The 17878-nt window shown below is 40.4% G+C and overlaps 1 protein-coding gene across 1 annotated transcript in view; it reads right to left on the bottom strand.

Moving 5' to 3' along the window:
- The window catches only part of ABLIM2 (actin binding LIM protein family member 2), a 117620-nt gene that overhangs the window by 61644 nt on the left and 38098 nt on the right, over positions 1 to 17878 (bottom strand). The window contains exons 5-6 of the mRNA XM_082482280.1: positions 14926 to 15052; positions 12912 to 13005 (exon numbers count right to left, since the gene is read on the bottom strand). Of these exons, the coding sequence (XP_082338406.1) occupies positions 12912 to 13005; positions 14926 to 15052 (221 nt within the window). The remainder of the gene's footprint in view (positions 1 to 12911; positions 13006 to 14925; positions 15053 to 17878) is intronic.

The following is a 17878-nucleotide window of genomic DNA, read 5'->3' as shown; positions in this document are numbered from 1 at the left end:
TTTTCTCATTTCTCATAACTTCAGGGCTTGAACTAGATAAAAGAAGAATGAACCTGGTGCAACAAATGTGAATCATGTAATTTAAAGCACAATTTGAAGACAGTAAGCAAAGCAGTATGAACACCAGGCCTGGGAAACATGCAACGCTAGCAAAACTAGAGTAATTCATACCAGAAGGAATAACCTTATCTAGTTAAGGTTGGGTTTTAAATTAGCTGTCATCACTCAGGAAAAAGATACTACGTTATTGCAGACAGCTCAGCGAAAACCTCTGCTCATTCTCTCGCTCTGGCTGCAATAACTGATGAAGTGGTAGAATTATAATAAAAGATGATATGTATAATAATTGTAACTCTATCACAATGACATTGCTTGTCTGGCCTCTCATGCCGTAGCTAGGAGTGTGATTGATGTCATTTTTTACTACAGTTGATGACTGACAACTGCATATGGATTGACACATGAGGGACTGAACCAGAGCAGTCTAGAGCTTCAAGCATGAGCTGAGTCCTGGAAAGAACACTCAAGATTTCTGAAGATTCTCTCACCAGTGAAGTCTAAGTACATCCTATGTGACCACACTACTCACTTAGTAAAGTAGCTAGTAAGTAATAGAATAGTTTGGGTTGGAAGGAACCTTTAAAGGTCATCTAGTCCAACCTCCCCTGCAATGAACAGGGACATCTTCAACTAGATCAGGTTCCTCAGAGCCCTGTCGAACCTGACCTTGAATGTTAAATCTACCACCTCTCTGGGCAATCTGTAACAGTGTTTCACCACCCACAGCATAAAAATTTTCCTCCTTATATCTAGTCTATATCTTCCCTCTTTTATTTTAAAACCATTACCCCTTTGTCATATCGCAACAAGCTCTGCTAAAAAGTTTGTCCCCAACTTTTTATAAGCTCCCTTTAAGTACTGAATGGCTGCAATAAGGTCCTTCCGGAGCCTTCTCTTCTCCAGGCTCAACAACCCCAACTCTCTCAGCCTGTCCTCACAGGAGAGGTGTTCCATCCCTCAGATCATTTTTGTGGCCCTCCTCTGTACTCTCTCCAACAGGTCCATGTCTTTCCTTTGCTGAGGGTTCCAGAGCCGGACACAGTACTCCAGGTGGGATCTCAGCAGAGCGGAGTAGAGGGGCAGAATCACCTCCCTCAACCTGCTGGCCAGGCTTCTTTTGATGCAGCCCAGATATAGTTGACTTTCTGGGCTGTGAGTGCACATTGTCAGCTCATGTCCAGCTTTTCATCCACCAGTGTCCCAAAGTCCTTCTCAATTCCTTCATACCCCAGCATATATTGATACTGGGGGTTGCCCCGACACAGGTGCAGGACCCTGCACTTGGCCTTGTTGAACCTCATGAGGTTCACATGGGCCCACTTCTCGAGCCTGTCCTGGTCCCTCTGGATGGCATCCCATCCCTCAGACATGTCAACCACACCACTCAGCTTGGTGTTGTCTGCAAACTCACTGAGGGTGCACTTGATCCCACTGTCTATGTCATTGATGAAGATACTCAACAATACTGTTCCCAATACAGACCCCTGAAGGGCACCACTTGTCACTGATCTCCATCTGGACATTGAACTGTTGACCGCTACCCTCTGGATGAGACCATCCAACCGATTCCTCATCCACAGATCAGTCCACCCATCAAATTTGTACCTCTCCAATTTAGAGGGAAGAAAGAAAGTTGACAAAATCATTTAATGTGTTAAATAAACTTGTGATTATTTGGTTCCTTCACTGAGAAAACTTTTCAGTAAACTTTTTCCTGAAAAAAAAAAAAAATCTATCTCATTATTAAAATGCACAGCAGTAACAGACACTTTTTACTGCTGGGAGAAAGAATTTGCGGAAGTGAGAAAAGGTTAGACTGCTGCAATGATTCAATCATATCAAAGAATATTTTCCATTTTAAATGTATAACAAGTTGCTGTAATAGTGCATTATTACCACTGAGTGTTATCTATTGAGGTAGGTCCAAATCCTTCCATCCTCTTACTCTAAAATCTTCAAATGGAGTCCTAACTGTATCCTATCCTGAACAAAGATAATGGAAGTCAGCCTACAAAACACCGAGCCTGCTGGTATGCCAAGGCACAGTGCAGTTGTATGACCCAGAAACAAAGCCAATAGAAGACTGTTACAAAGCATTCTTAGTTAGAAGCTTCTCACATGGAACAAATTTGTTGGAGAGTTGGGTCATCACCAGACAACCACCTGTTCAAGCAAAGGGAAACAGAATAAAGCACAAAACCAGCGACAATCAGTACGCCTTTCCATCAGGCAGCTTCTCACCCTGAAATGAAGGACTAAAACTCTTATGAAAAACATATGACTGACTGCTGCTATCTGTTTAAGTGGAAGGGAGTAACCCTTTGGGATGGGAAGGGGAAAAATACTTAGGTACTGTCGTGATGGGAAGAAGTTTAAAACTTCAGTTAGACAACAAATTATTCTCTTTTCTATACTTTGCCTCCATTTCCTGAATAATTTTCATTCCCATGGACATTCACGTTCCTTCATTAAAGGGCACTGACATTTCTTCAGGTGCACTTTGTAGTACAGCTAATAGTAGAAATGTAATTCAGTTTAAAGTCAGTAAGTGTGCGAGTGCACCACAGAATGGTAATTCAGGTTGGAGAGGATCTCAGGAGGTAGTTCATCTAACCCAACCTCCTGCTCAAAGCCAGGCTGACGCTCAATTCAGACCAGTCTGTTCAGGTATTTGTCCAGTCAGATATTGAAAACCTCCAATGATGGAGACTGCACAACTGCTGGGCAGAATGCTCCAGTACTTAGTTATCCTTACAGTGACTTTTTTTTTCCTTTTTATCCAGTCAGAACTTCCCCTCTTTCAATTTATGATAGTTATCTCCTGCTCTCCAACCATTCACCTCAGTAAAGAGCTTGTCTCCACACCCTCAAAGGCCTCCTTGTAGGTATGGCTATGTTGCTATTGGATCCCCCTGAAGCTATCCCTTCTCCAGGTTGGACAAGTCAAGCTCCCTGAGCATTTCCTCACAGGAGATGTGCTCCAGCCCCTCAACTAACATGGTGGCCCTCCACCCAACTAGATTCAGTTACCCAGCATCTTTTGGTATGGGAATGCAAAAAGTAGGATGCAGTATCCTACATGTGGTCTTACAAACACTCAATAAAAGGGGTTATCTTCAATCTACTGGATGTGTTCCTGTTGAAACTGCCTTCTATGCTGGTGGCCTTCATCACTGCGAGGGCACATTGCTCTCAGGTTTAGCTGAATGCCCACCAGGACCCCAGATATCCCATATGCATCTCCAAGCACTTATAACTGAATATAAGACAGCAAAATAAATCAAGATGCATTTGATGTACTTTATACTGAAACAGAACGTAAAATCAAGATATAACACCTTGATAAATGAATCCCCTATCACTTTCAGCTTATGCCCGTGGATTCATATGAGTAGATCTGAGGAGAAAAACGTCTTAACACTGGGTAAAAGAAGTTTATTATCTACCATTTTAAATTCAACATTAAGGAGTACATACCTTCACTGGCAATTTTTTTTCAGAATATGCAAATCAAAAAAGGTGGAAAACCACTGAACTCTTTAGTCAATATCTAATTCATCCTGTTTACACTTCCTCATTTATTCCCCAAATGACTGTTTTTACTGGGGTATTAAGCTATTACGTGAATGAAATGTTCTTTTTCTGAGGTGGTGGAGATGTACAGGAAACTGATAATGAAATACAGGTATAAAAAGGAACTCCAGATATCTGTCTTTATGAAATTTAATAAAGCTCTTGAATGAGATACAGAATTTCAACTTTAAATGGTCCAACCAGTCACTGCACTGATTTATGGAGGCAAATGCACAATTTCTGTAGGTAAATGCAGTTCCCTGGTTTTGGCTGAGCTAAGATTCTAGTCCCTCCTCTCAGAACTAAATTAGTTATTATTTAAAACCTCTCTGACCTAAAAGCACAAAACTGCCCCAGAAAATCTTCCTATCAAGTTATTCCACTTCTAGACTGAAATAGGGGGTTGATCTTGCTTATTCTCACCTGGTAGTATAACCCTCTCATTCTTAGCCAGCACTTCAACATGAGGTTGTGCCATTTGGGTTTAATTCTAAAGGCTGTGTAAAATCTAGGGCCCAGATGCTTGTCCTTCTGTCTTTATCTCAAGAGTATGCTGGAGAAGGTGCACAGCACTGCACCATCAAGTGTTGTTCAATGGCCACACAGTCCGAACTCTGCCATTGCATCCACATAGTGGCACTATTTGTTATGTGGACTATACTTGCTCCATAAACTGGATTCTATAGGGTATTTTCAAAATAGAGTGATGACATTCAGAAAATCAGATAACCTTTGCTGCTTGAAGTAGAAGACTGTGCTCAGTTACCAGCTTTAAGGGTAACCACATAAAATCTCCATTCACATTTATAGCAAAGCCAGAGTTTTGCATATGCTCCAGAAGAACTTGAGAGATTACTCAGTAATAGTTGTATACAATACTGGTTAAGTTAGTAAACAGTTGTCATGTCACCTACTGGGTATGAAGGGACAGGCGACATTTTCAAGGCAGAGGTATTTGGCAAAATATCTATTGCTTATATTACACAACAGTGCCGAGGAAAGAAAAGTGTGAGAGCCAGGAGACGACGAGAGAATTATGTGGAGGAAAACTCTTACTAATTATCTTAGTCACAGTGGACCTGACTCACCACTGAGTCACTTCAGCAGTGTGCCAGGGCAAATGAACTGTTTTCAACGGGGTTTACACCAGCATAAACGTAGTGTAATGTTTTGAATCAATCCTTCTCCTCATCTTCTCCATACTGGATTCATTTATCACCCCACTAGATGCCAAGAAACAGTCATGAGAAATGTTCAATACACGCACCTGCAGCATTACTTACAGCTTTAGCTGTCTCACATGTGCGGTTATTTCACACTGTCTTGGTTCTGGCTCATCCTGCTGTACTCTGCAGAGCCTTGAGACTTCCCACCCACATTTGAGTCATTTTTACTGCCTCCCACACACTCTATTCTTCCAGGTATAAAGCGCAGATCGAATGTACCAACGGGGACATTTATTTCAGAATGATGGTGACTTACTATATACCGGACTCTCAGAAGGAGAAGTTCCTAAAGCTTGCGGGAGAAATAAAAAAAACCAATTAAAAAACCCTAGAGGGAATAATTAAGAAAAAGAAAGACTAGAAAGAAAAATCAGCACTATTATAAATATAGTCTCATTCTGTGACATCTGCAAACAAGTTCTGACTCAGGAGCAAATTCAGCCCTGCTACAGTCAGGCAAAAGCTGGAGAACACCATCAGTGCATTTTTTTTCCACAGAATTTGGTACATGATCTTCTAAACCAAAATGGTCTGTCGTGCCTAAAATCACTGATTTTGCATTCAGTTGCTATTGTTACGCAATGAGCGATCTGCCCCTTTTGTCTTTTTCAACTCAGCTTTGCAAAATTTTCTTGCCACCCACTGAGACTGGAAGAGGCTTATGTTTTCCATTTGCTCAACAACCTCTTTAATGTCTTTTCCACTTTCCTCTCCCACTTCTCAAAACCCACTGACGGGCCAAGACAAGCTGCAGCTGGCTCTCACTTCTGCCATCCCTTGATAGGGGAGAGGGAGAGAAGAAGGAGAAAGATGTCTTGCAGACTTATTCCCCTTCCTTTTCAACTTTGCAGCTGTGCATTTAGCCCACCCATTTCAGATGGGAAGAATGAAGGTGCAACCAACACCGAACAGTCCTGGAGAGGCAGCATGATTTATCAGATGAAGCCAGCTCTTTTCATGGTGGTCATGGTGATCCAGGCTGCAAACGTCTGAGAACAGAAGCTGTCTCTCATTCTGTGCCTGAATAAGGGCTGATACTTTGGATCCCCAAATTTAGCTGGGACTGGAAATGCCGTTGTCATATGCAGAACTGACATTAACAGTACTTCCTGGAAGTAGGAAGTTGCTACTTTCAGATTCATCCACGCATTTCCAGTTCAAGGTACCATTCAGAAGTTCTTACATCGGGGAGGGGAAAGAAATTTGACGAAGCACAAAAAATGCTGAATGTTGGCCGAATGAAAAATCTTAAAGACACAAGAAATGAGTCACATAGACTGCTTTCCTGCTATCAGCAGACGCACCGAACCGTTGTCACGTGGGCCAGAGCATCCCGGAGATACTTTACCAACAAAGCCAGTTGTCACTAAGTGCACTTAACTGCTGCACCACTGTCATGGTTACGGGAGAGAGCTGGAGGGAGGCGTTTGTGCTGTTGCCTGGATCACGGGTAGGTACAGGGCAGTGAGGAGCAGTAGTCTGGCTGACCGCCGCGTGCCCCAGGCACGAGTCAGAAGACCACCAGAATTGAAAGAAATTATGCAAAGTAATCGGATGAGGAACTGAAAACATCCAGAAACTGCAATGTTTCACATTGTCAAAATATTCAAATGCCGGCAAATAGTAGTAGATAACAATGCATCACCACAGCAACACGCTGCGAAAGGCACTGTAACTGGCATACCGTATGCTGTTTGTGTCTGAGGCTCAGAAGGTACCAAGGTGACTACTGGAATCACTGCTTTGATGCTTTCATTAATCAGTTAAGATAGTTTAGGACAGTTAACTGGTAATACGTTTTTGCATCGTAGGGAAAGACAGCGGACACCGCTCAGCTCTCTGCCAGGCTCAAGAGTCAAACTATGCACTGAAAGTCTAACACATACAAGCCCACACAGGCACAAACGCACAGCAGAACTACCAGAGGGACTTTTTCCATACATACGAGAGAAATCCTCAACAGAAAAGTAAGCAAGCAAGCAACTGAAAAAGAGCCCACACAATCTGCATTAGTCATTCTTTCTTCTCTATCAAACTGTTCCCCTCAAATTCTGAACTTCTCTTTTGCATTATTCAGAAAGAGTTTGCGGAATCCCTTCCTTCGCTAAAAATGTGAGCTATATAGCTTAAGCTGTCACCAAATGCTACTCAGTGCTCCTCCTCAATAAACCTAAAAACTGATTTACAGGGTAAAAACTATGCAAACAGTTCCTTTTAATATGTACCGGGTTTTCCTGACATGTCAACAATTGTGAATTTTTAACAGTTCAGATAATAAATATGGATAAGTGTAGCTCGCTCTCTCTTTCTGGAGAGAAGTGGATGAAAAAGGGAAAGGATGAGGGTGGGAGAAAGATAAGGTGAATGTATCTAAAACAATACAATTGGGCTACAGAAAAAGCTAAAGTCAGAAACATTTGCATTGCTATTTATATGCTGGTTGATAGCGCTTTTAATGATGCCTGTTTTAAAGCAGAAAAGCTAAGTCTACTGTCAATTTACAGTTACCCAGCCAAGTTCAGATACGATGCACTGATGATTAACCTGCCTTTGCAAACCAGCAGCCCCAGACAACTGCTAGCGGCACCAAAACGGAGACCATTCCCAAGCTGCAAAACGCCTTGCATCTCTGCAAACGCGACGCACTGAGAGTGCTAGTTAACGTTTCCTACCTTAGACGGTTTCCTTTCACAAGAGCTAATGCTGATTTATTTAGAAGTATCTTTTCCAACAGTTTTCCTTCTTCTCTTGTGACGGGAGAAAACTGGCGTAGAGAGCAGTTTCTAACTGAAGATTAGCACTGACACCTGGATCCTTTTGCCGCTCTGACAGCCTTCACAAGGCTCTCCATGCTACTGGAAACCCTTCCTTCGTATAGACGGAGCCGGTTTTATTGCACGTTTCGGTATTAATGCCTATATTATAAGCTGCTCAAGTACCTTTCACACATCACTAGGTTTTGTTGTTAGCGAAACAGCAGGGAAACAGACATTTCAGAATGAACCATTCTTCCACACTGCAGGCAGAAATTTGTACACCCTGCTGTAAAGAATTAGTCTCGTCTCTCTGCTATACCGAGACTTTCGCAGAGGGAAAGGCAATTGATTTACAAAGTAGATGGGGCTGCAAACAAAAGCAGCTCAACCCTAGGGCAAACCGAAAAACAAACTACAAAAAAAAAAAAAAAAAAAAAAAGATTCATGTTTAATTAGTAAGTCACTGAGGTACAAGTGGCATTTAAATGACATATAAATAATTGACATTTCTAGTCTCATTCCTGCCTAGTGCCTACTGCATTTGTTCCCTTAAAGTAACATACGGTTATGATTAATAGATTTTAAAAAAAAATATACTGATTATGCTTTTCTAGATATATACACATACATGTAAACCAGAAAAACGTTAACCCTTTCTTCCCCCACATATACTGAGAGCCATGCTGCCATGTTAGGATGTCAGATACAGTAGTTGGACCCATCTTTTCGTTTAGTAAGTGATACAGCTGTTTTCACCAGCACTTGTAGGACACATTTACACAGCAGCTGCCCAGCTGTAAATCACAGGACAGTTGTAGTTGCATGTACATAAAACCCAAGAGACCCTTCCAAAAGCACAACTTCCAACATGCTACTACACCTAACTTTTACTCACATGAAATTCAAACCACCAGCTAGTAGCAGCGGAGATCCCGTTAGTTCATCAGCTACCAGAACAGTTGGTCATGGAGGTCTGCTAAGAGGCAGCTAAGCCTGGCCATCACTGGGCTGCAGTTGCCTATCCAAGCAATCACTCCTCCCCTCGCAGCCTATACCACGTTTGCCATCAAAACATCCCCAGGAGGTTATCTTTGGATATGAAGGCTTCCTAGCTAGGCTTCCTCTAGCAACATCAACAGCTGAAACGGTAGATGAAGAGAAACCCCCTCACTAAGTCATATCTTGCTACAGACTGTCAATGTTAACGAAACCACAGAAAAAAAAAACCCACTCTCAAGTGTGAGACATACCAGAGAAAGTACTTTCTTTAGAAACAGTGGAAGGGGCTACTATCACTGCACAAGGTAGTGGTGAGGCATCATCTGGAGTACAACGTCCACCCATGCTGAGAGAAGGTGGTTCCAGCTGGGAAGACTGCGTGAAGGTCCACCAGCATCACCAGAAGATCCTGGAGCTGACTTTACAAGCAGAGGAGAATTTGGCTCATTCGGTTTTGCAAAACAAAAGTTTGGAGGAACTAAGACTGTTCTCCATAAATTCTCCTTAGAGTTCATCAATTAATGGGGAGAAGATAAAAAAAGCTAAAAATCAATCCGTATCAGAAGAATTAATAACTATACGGGGACCACTTACAAATACAGAGTTTGCTGGAACTGAGTTTCTAAATATCAGATGTTAAGATAACCCAGGCATGTGCCCCAGGAGGGGACCAGGAGGAATCACTGGCTGTCAGACAGCTCCTCCATGCACCTCAACAGCCTTCCAAGCCTCTGCGTGGCTTGTCATGTGGGAAGGACTGGGAGGCAGGTGACCTTCCCCTGCCTCCTCCAAGTAAAACACAGATAGAAGACTGACTAAAGATCATGAAACAAACGGAAAGTACTTTCTTGATTGAAAGGGGTTTGTATCAGGCTCTGGATTATCATGCAAAATACAGTATATTTTCGAAAAAAAAAAGGCAATTACACTTATTTTTTCTATTTTTATGATATGCTTATTAGCACAAGTTGCGGTTTTAATTAATAAATAACAGCTTGTGATAGGAAAAGAGAGGAAAAAATATTTTTAGTGCCAAATGCAGAGAAATAGATTGCAGCATGACAAAAGGGAAATGACTGGTTATAAAAATCAACAGCTTGTTATTTTAAAATGTGTTCATTTTCTGTGTTATTGCATGATTTTAGCTATTGATGGACCGGGAACAGAGCTACAGCATAAGCACTAAAATAAACCCTTTTTCTCCATAAAGGTTTTCAGTCACACTGCATTTTAAATCAAACTATAAAGTAAACTCCAGCCAGCCCTTGCTCCCCATTTAAGATGGTAGGTTTATCAATATATATGGTCAGGGATAAAACATCACAATTTCTAGGAGAGGACTGATGTTGTATTGAACGGGGCTCCGTATGCTTCACGAGCAAAGCAAACCTGGCCCATAAAAGCACTGGCGGGCAGGGTTTTTGTAAAAAGAACAGCAAAACTGTTGCCTTTAAAAGCAATAGAAGAATTTATGGTGTCCGTAAATTAGTTCCTCAGCTTCTTTTGTAGCTTTTCCAGTACAAGTTCCCTGGGAGACTGGGGGCAAGCCAAGGTGGACTGGAGTGGAAGAAAGAAACAAGAAAGGAATTATAAACAGAACTATCCTGTGTTTAAGCCCATTTACTACACGGAATGAATCTAGCCCTCAGAAAATGGGCTGAAGGAAGAATTTAAGTAACTAAATCATCATTGTATCTGGCTGGCAACCTACAAAAACAGCCATATTTTTCTAAGTTATCTGTAACTCACACTAGTTGACTCTCCCTTCCTCCTCTGCTGAATAAACACTTAAAATGAACAAGTGTTGGAAAGGGAGACAATATTATAAAATCTGGGCACAGAATAATTGTGGAAGCAGCTGTCCTCCTGACATTATCAGAGAAATCAGAGATGGAAAAAATCCTATTAGGTCATATAGTCCCTCCCTTTGTCATTGCAGGACTGTTCCCTAATGTAGATTTTCCAGTGCCTTGTCCAATCTTGTTTTAATACAATCTAAGTGATAGCTTCCAGCAGCTCCCTTGGGAGATTATTCCTCTGCCTAATAAGTACTGCTGTCAAGATTTTCCCCCACTTTAATAGCAATTTGCCCCTATTACTTCTCTGTAGCTCCAGATTATATTCGAGATAACAAAAAGAAATACTGAAGTTTTGAAAAATGTTTCAGGATTCCAGACAATTCCACAAAAAAAATACACCCTCCAGTGAAAACCAGCAATGGCTACTTTTTCTTTTTTCTGTCCTCCTGATCAGGAGATACACAAACGTACCAGCAAGCTGGCCGGTGACAAACACACACCGAGTTTGATACCAGACAGACAGACAGAAGAGGTCAGCCCCAATTCAAAGCCTTTCGAACAAGTCCATCTGCTGCAGACGAACAACAAATGACTTAACCGTGTTAGCTACGGATATGGTCTCTGCGTTCTTTCAAATCTGTTTGCTTAGGTCATGACTTTCAGGCTAGCTTCCTAATGAAATGAGGTGTACGTCCTACCTCCCATCTGACTGCTCTCCACAGTCAACACTGAAACTCAATGGCCATTTAAGGTGATCCCTTACAGAGGTCCACAGGCTCATGGAAATCACAGGCTGACCACCATGGAAGGAGCCTCATACTGTGTGTCACCTCTTAACCACATAAACAGGCAGTGGAAACGTAAAGAAAGCTCTCGAGATGCTTCACAGGAAAACAGAGGGGATGGGAGCAGGTATTTTGGGACACGTGATGAGGAACAGGACCTATTGTGACAGCAGAATGCTAGGGCATAGGACATTCACCCATACTCAAGCTTCAATAGTTTTGCTGCACAAAACCCAACAAAATGTTGTATACAATCTTATGAAAAGAAGATTATAGACCGTAAAGTTTCCAGGTTGTTGTAACAAGCCTCCAGACATTAAATATCATGGTATCTGTTGAAATCCATTGCCTGCTTCACACTAACTTCATCCTATCTTTCCTATTTGACAGTGACGCTATCTGACTCTGCTGTGCTTTTACAGATTGTTAAAGTTCTTTCTCCTCATCTTGTTTTTAAAAAGATTTCAGAATGTTGCATCAGTATTTTTTCCACAGTTAAATGCCACAGACTTCAATCAAAGTCACTCCCAGCCCGCACCGGTACAAAAATAAGAAGAGAATCGGTACTACAGTACTGTCACCAGAGCAACATTAGGGAAGGGGAGAGGAGAGGGGCACACACGCACTAACTGAAAACATCACCTAGATCTACAATGACAGACGTAATCAGTCATGGTAAAATTCCTACAACAGCTTTAAAGAATTAACTTTTCTCAAGTTAGTTATTGGTCCACCTATAACAAAAACAAGGAATTCTCTTCCTGTTCAGTATGCTCTGACCAAGCAGTCAGATGAAAGATACAGCCACATGTCCCACAGATCCAACTCAGCACTGTTACTATGCAAATCTTTTAAACTTTTTTTTCTTTTCATCATCCACAGAGACAGTAAGGACCCAGTTCTTAATCACATCACACCACATGCTGTTGTTTAACCATCCTGCGGATAAAATATTACCAAATAAAAGTAGTATTTTTGGACAGACATTTCAAGGCAAGAACCAGGACAGAAAAACACATTATTGCAAAGCCAAGAGTCAGTGGAGAAACTGGAGCTTCTGTTCTTCTCTCATCTTAGTATTAATTGCTCCCTGCAACCTGCTATGGGTAAGCGCACCCCAAATTTGCTAGAGCTTTTACCATGGCACTCTCCTCTCTGCATTCACCTCTCTCTTCTTTATCACATCAAATATAAATATAATCCACAGCCCACACCATCTTACTACCTTTCATTCAGTGCCAAAGGCTGACATCTCTGAAAACACGTAGCAGCTTCCACTGGTCACCACTTACATTTTTGAAGGTTTTTTAATGTTAACGTAGTTCATTTCTGGGTGAAAAAATACATTTCAAACGATTAATTTTAGTTTTTCAGCAGCAACACCCTAACTCAGAGGAACATAAAGCAGAATTGAAGAGCAGAAATTACAAAGGAATTTAGTGTAAGTATTAAAATGTGCCTGATAACCCGTTCACTTATTAATTCTGCTACCTGAATGTTCTCCAGTACCACAAATATCCATTTAGGGAATATGAGTATTATCAAACCATTAGGAGAAGAAACAGAAAAGAATTACAGAAAAAGTTCCAAGTGTTTCACAAAAGTAACATTAAACTGCTGCTTTAACACTCATTTGTGAGCATATAACTAGAACCAAAAAAGCAAGTCCCTTTTTACACTTTGAGATGTGTTTGAACGACAGGTTCTCCTTACCTCAAGCACTCTTCCTGTGATATACTTTTCACAATTGTCACATCTGATACCAAACTTTGCATGATAGTCCGTTTCGCAGTATGGAATGCCATCCCTAGAGAAGAACAACAGAGACTGTTCTAGGTAGGGAGATTACACGGCTAAAATTTGTTAATGCTTCAACACTTCACAGGGTGTTTGTGGACTTCTACCCCTCCCAAATACTTGTATTTATTAATTTTGTAAAGAATTGAATAGTTAATGAACTATCCTGGCCCTTCAGAGTCTACCATGATCCCACTTTCCTGCTTTGTCACTGAATTCAGCCATCATCTCTCCCCTTCACAACACACAGTCTCTGAGACTCTCACACCATTTGCTTTGATAGTGTTACTCATTAAATTCTTCCACGTGTTTCGCACTCTGGAAAAATATACTCATTTCTATGTATTATTCTTTCACTCTTTATTTATTATCTAATTGTATTTAGCTTAGACTTCAAAGTAATTTCTCAACTGACCAAGTTTTGATTAACACCTAAGTCTACTGACGTTCTTGACTGGACTTGCTTAAAGACAGTCATGGAGTAACCAACTCGGCAACCTGCTCCGTGGAGGCCAGTAATAACTAAGAGACTTCAACCTCAGCAGCAGAAGAGATCTTGCAGTACATTCATGTACTATGTGAACGGTTATTTCATCACCACAACCTTTTAGTTTAAAGCCATTACCCCTTGTCCTATCGCAACAGGACCTGTCCTCATCTTTCTTATAAGCCCCCTTTAAGTACTGGAAGGCTGCTATAAGGTCTCCCTGGAGCCTTCTCTTCTCCAGGCTGAACAACCCCAACTCTTCTCGGCTATTCTTCATAGCAAAGGTGTTCCAGCCCTCTGATCATTTTTGTGGTCCAGATTTAACATAGTTAAATGTTTAGTGTGCTATGCTAAAACAGCCCATGATCAGACAGATTTATTAGCAGAGGCATAATTTTATTAGACATTTCCCTGGAGAAACATAAGAATTAATTTTATAGGCTACAAGTTGGATTGCTTAGAGACTAACCTATACGTTACCACAATAATTAATTGAATTAATTGAAGCAAGGATGTTTCTTCTCTTGAGTTATTTTGTTTGGCATTTAGGTGGGTTTTTTTAAAGAGGATTTCACAATAACTACATCTTTACAATTTATGGAGGGTTTATTATTAAATAACAAGCAAAAAAAGCACTGTACCAAAATACAGCAGAGAAGCATAACATTTGAGATAATGCAAAACCTTATTTAAGAACACTCTTTTATTAAATTCTGTTTTCTCAGACTCCAGTGCAAGCTGTGAAATTAAACGTATACGTGTATTAATCTAAATCCAAAGAATTGTTGAAAGTCAGTGGGACATCGGCTCTGAAACTCCATCATCTCTGGGCACTGGTGATTGAATTACTTAACCGTTTAGGAAAATTTCATCATATCAACACACTTCTCTGAAGGAGAAATTAATCCCAGATGCCTTGGCCAGTGAAAGCCCTGTATCTCACCGGACTGATACGAGTGTTGACATGGGACTTGGTCTGTGTGTGTGTGCTTTGTGCTGCCTCTCATCGCTATCATCACATTCAGTCCAAATCTGACAGCACGAGGCCCTGGAGCAGCTCAAAAGCATGATATGTACTCCCTTAATCAATTTTTTGAGAACATTTTTGCTTATGTGAAACACATGGAAAGGATAATATCTGCTTGTTCACATTACAGCATCACAAAGAGCGAAGTCAGACAGATAACTAAGGGCATACTCCACCCATTGCCTTTCTATAGCTTTGACAAGTCCCATTTCAGGTAAATGGACAAATTCTACTTTTCTTAATTTGAATTTTTCTGTTTCATACAATTTAGATAATAATTTAGGTAATAATCTCTAATCTTTTATATATCTCCAAACACCGATAAACACAAACTAAAGGATACGCAATGCTGAATTAATTATTTGGTACTAAAAGAACACTGAAAGCAAGGGAAAATGCTCCTCCACTCAACTTACTTGCTGATGTACTCTGCGTTCAGTAGCTTGCCGCATGTATTGCACTTAAAACAGCCCAAATGCCAGTGTTTGTCCAAGGCAACCAGTGACTGCCCATTTTTTATTTCTGAACCACAGCCCCCACAATCTGCAAGGGAAAAATCCAATATGAGAGAATGACACGCTTTAGATGGTCACGCAACAACACTGTTTACTGCGGTACGAGGATCCATCGGTGTCCCAGTAACTGCTCGTGCAGGCTCTAAAGCTCGCTGCTGGCTGCCCGCTGCTGGGTGACAAGTGGTGCTGCCCTAATATTGGCATAACATTGCTAGAGACGTGAATCATTCAAAGAGAAAAATTAATGACTCAGGCTTCCTAGTGACTTAGGTTTTATTTTAATTCACTTATGCTGTGTTTAAAAGATACAAAGTTCTGCTGATTAAATTTTCAAGCACCACAAATCAGCCCAATAAAATAAAATAAATAAATAAATAAAAGACCTAAAAGTCATGAAATGAAAATGAATAATTGAACCTCCATATCAGACTTCGTTTCTGGGTCTGAAGTCTTTACTCGTAGTTCAAAATTCTTTTTGCAGCTGTGGAAAAAACTAAGCCGAAATTCTGATGCGAACTTCTCTAACCAGGAAAAATACACCAATACTTGAGAGGCATTACAAATTCCTGAGTAGTAGTGACACTGCAACGTGTGTGCAGTGAAGTGAAGTGAAGTGGCGGCTAGCTATATATTTATTACTTATAGAAATTAACTTATATATGTATTATTTATAGACATTCACTTATATAAAGCTTCAAAAAGTTGTAAGGAAAATTAAATGCAAAACATGTCGTACCTGGATAACCATAACTATGTTGGTTAAACAAGCTATGCGTGAAGTAGCTATACTCTTCAGAAAAAGTAATTGAGGAAGAACAAGACTTTTTTAGGGGCTTGCCTGCTTTTTGTTTGCTTGTTTTTTTAATCATGGATACTTTTGATTATGGTAGCAAAAGCCAAATCCACTCTTAGCATCCAAGTCCAACCAACAGTCCAACAGTCCACCAGTGAGGGCTCTGTTTATGGAAGCTAAACTGACATGGGATTTGAACCTAGCTCTCTGTATCCTAAATGAATCCTCTGTTACCCTACAGACTCCAGCTCTCATTCACTCTTCACTCACTACAGATTCTGATCTATGTATAATTTTCTTACAAAACATTAAAATAGTCAGAATATGCTGAAAAGTAAGGATAAACATCAGTAATAAACTTATTATAGTATCAGTATCTCAGTAACCCTTCCAATCCTCCCTATGATTGTATCTTCCACCTTATGTGAAAACATGTATTTTATTTTTTTTTAGGAATTCTTAATATATACCAACAACTTGCTAGAGAAAAGGCAAACCCTGAAAGACATTTGAAGAGTCATTTAGAGATGCAAGAAAAAAAACACACGAGAATGACTTGCATGGAAGAAAAAGATACACAAAAGCATTAAAAATGACTTGCATGGAAGGAAAAGATACACAAAAGCATTAAAAAAGATTTATCTAGTTATTAAGAAATAACATCACACATCAGATCTCATTAAAAGATTTAAACAGTTCTCTTAAAAACTTTCTGATTTAAGTTTCTATTTAGTTGGTTACGCGACCCTACTGAGACGCTGTTAGTGCAATTGTAAATGTTTAATTTCTGAGCGCACAACAATAAAGGACAGTTCTTATTTTCCTCTAGTGGATTTGGAATGGATTAAGGGAGTAATAATATGTCTCTCTAATATCACCCTGTAGAGCACCAATACGGGGAAACAAGCCGAGTACAAGAGTGCGCACCACAGATCAGAACATTTGAGTTTTGCTAATAAAAGAGAACATTTGAGTGTGTGCCTGGATTTAGTCCCACAAGACAATAAATACAGCAGTATCTATTCTTTAACTGCAATCAGAATTTTTTTTTTTTTTTTGTGATCTCCCCTGCACCAGGGGTTCATCTGGTAATCTAATTCAATCTCACTGCTTGCGGGTTTATGGGTTTATTTCACAAACTTAATACAACACTGTGTGCTCAGATGTTATTCACCTTTCATCTGGATTAAGCTTGGGTGAGCAGGAAAGCAGCATTTTGTGAGCTACTTTTTTATTGCTAACTGCTGTTTTCTCTGTTAAGTTCCAGATAATTAAAAACAAATATTGTGGTTGCTATGCCGACAGTGCCTATTGATGCAATGTCCTTGTCTTCCTGTCTTGGATGCAGCATCCTTTGGTGACTCACCTAATTTCAACCAATAACTCTGCAGAACACATCAGTTTGCTGCTACATGTTGATATTCTTCCCCAAGTACTCTTTCAACATTAACACTGCCACAAGAGGTTTTCACAGCTAGCGTTTTATAAAAGAAACAAAACAGGTAGCTAGGTATTTATATAATAATAAAAAATTAAAGGACTCGGGCAAAAAGCAAATATTTGACATTTTTCATTTCTTTCGAATGTAGCGTATAAAGGAGGTCAACACCAAAGTGGGAGGATGAAAATAGAAGGACTGGTCAGAAGGGGCAGTAACGTTGGGAGCTCAATGAGTCCCAAGAGATCTCCTGAAAGCATTCTTGAGCTCAAGTCAGAGATAAATAGGCTGACGAGTAACATACATAGTACGTATCAGGCAGTTCTGAGCCAAGAGCAAAGCCAACGTAACAGCAGGTCAACACACGACTTGCTCCTTGACTCAGCTCGCTCGAAGTCACATATTTTTGTGCACTACTGTTCTGTTATAAAAAGAATCGTTTGTTTAAAACATTAAGATCTTTTCCAAGACCGTTGTTAAAACAAGGCGACACTAACGCCATTTATTGCTTTGTGTAATATGTAGCATAGCTACAGACGGCTATTCTGGACTTCTCATTTTCCAGTCCAACCAAGATGCCTCTGACGCTGCTTGTTTATTCCTGAAACACTGGTGCCAGCCTA

Source organism: Vanellus vanellus (genome assembly GCF_965231255.1).
Source record: "Vanellus vanellus genome assembly, chromosome: 4".
In the NCBI taxonomy this organism is placed as follows: domain Eukaryota; kingdom Metazoa; phylum Chordata; class Aves; order Charadriiformes; family Charadriidae; genus Vanellus; species Vanellus vanellus.
Note: the sequence above shows the minus strand (reverse complement) of the source record. Positions and strands in the feature narration are given on the sequence as shown.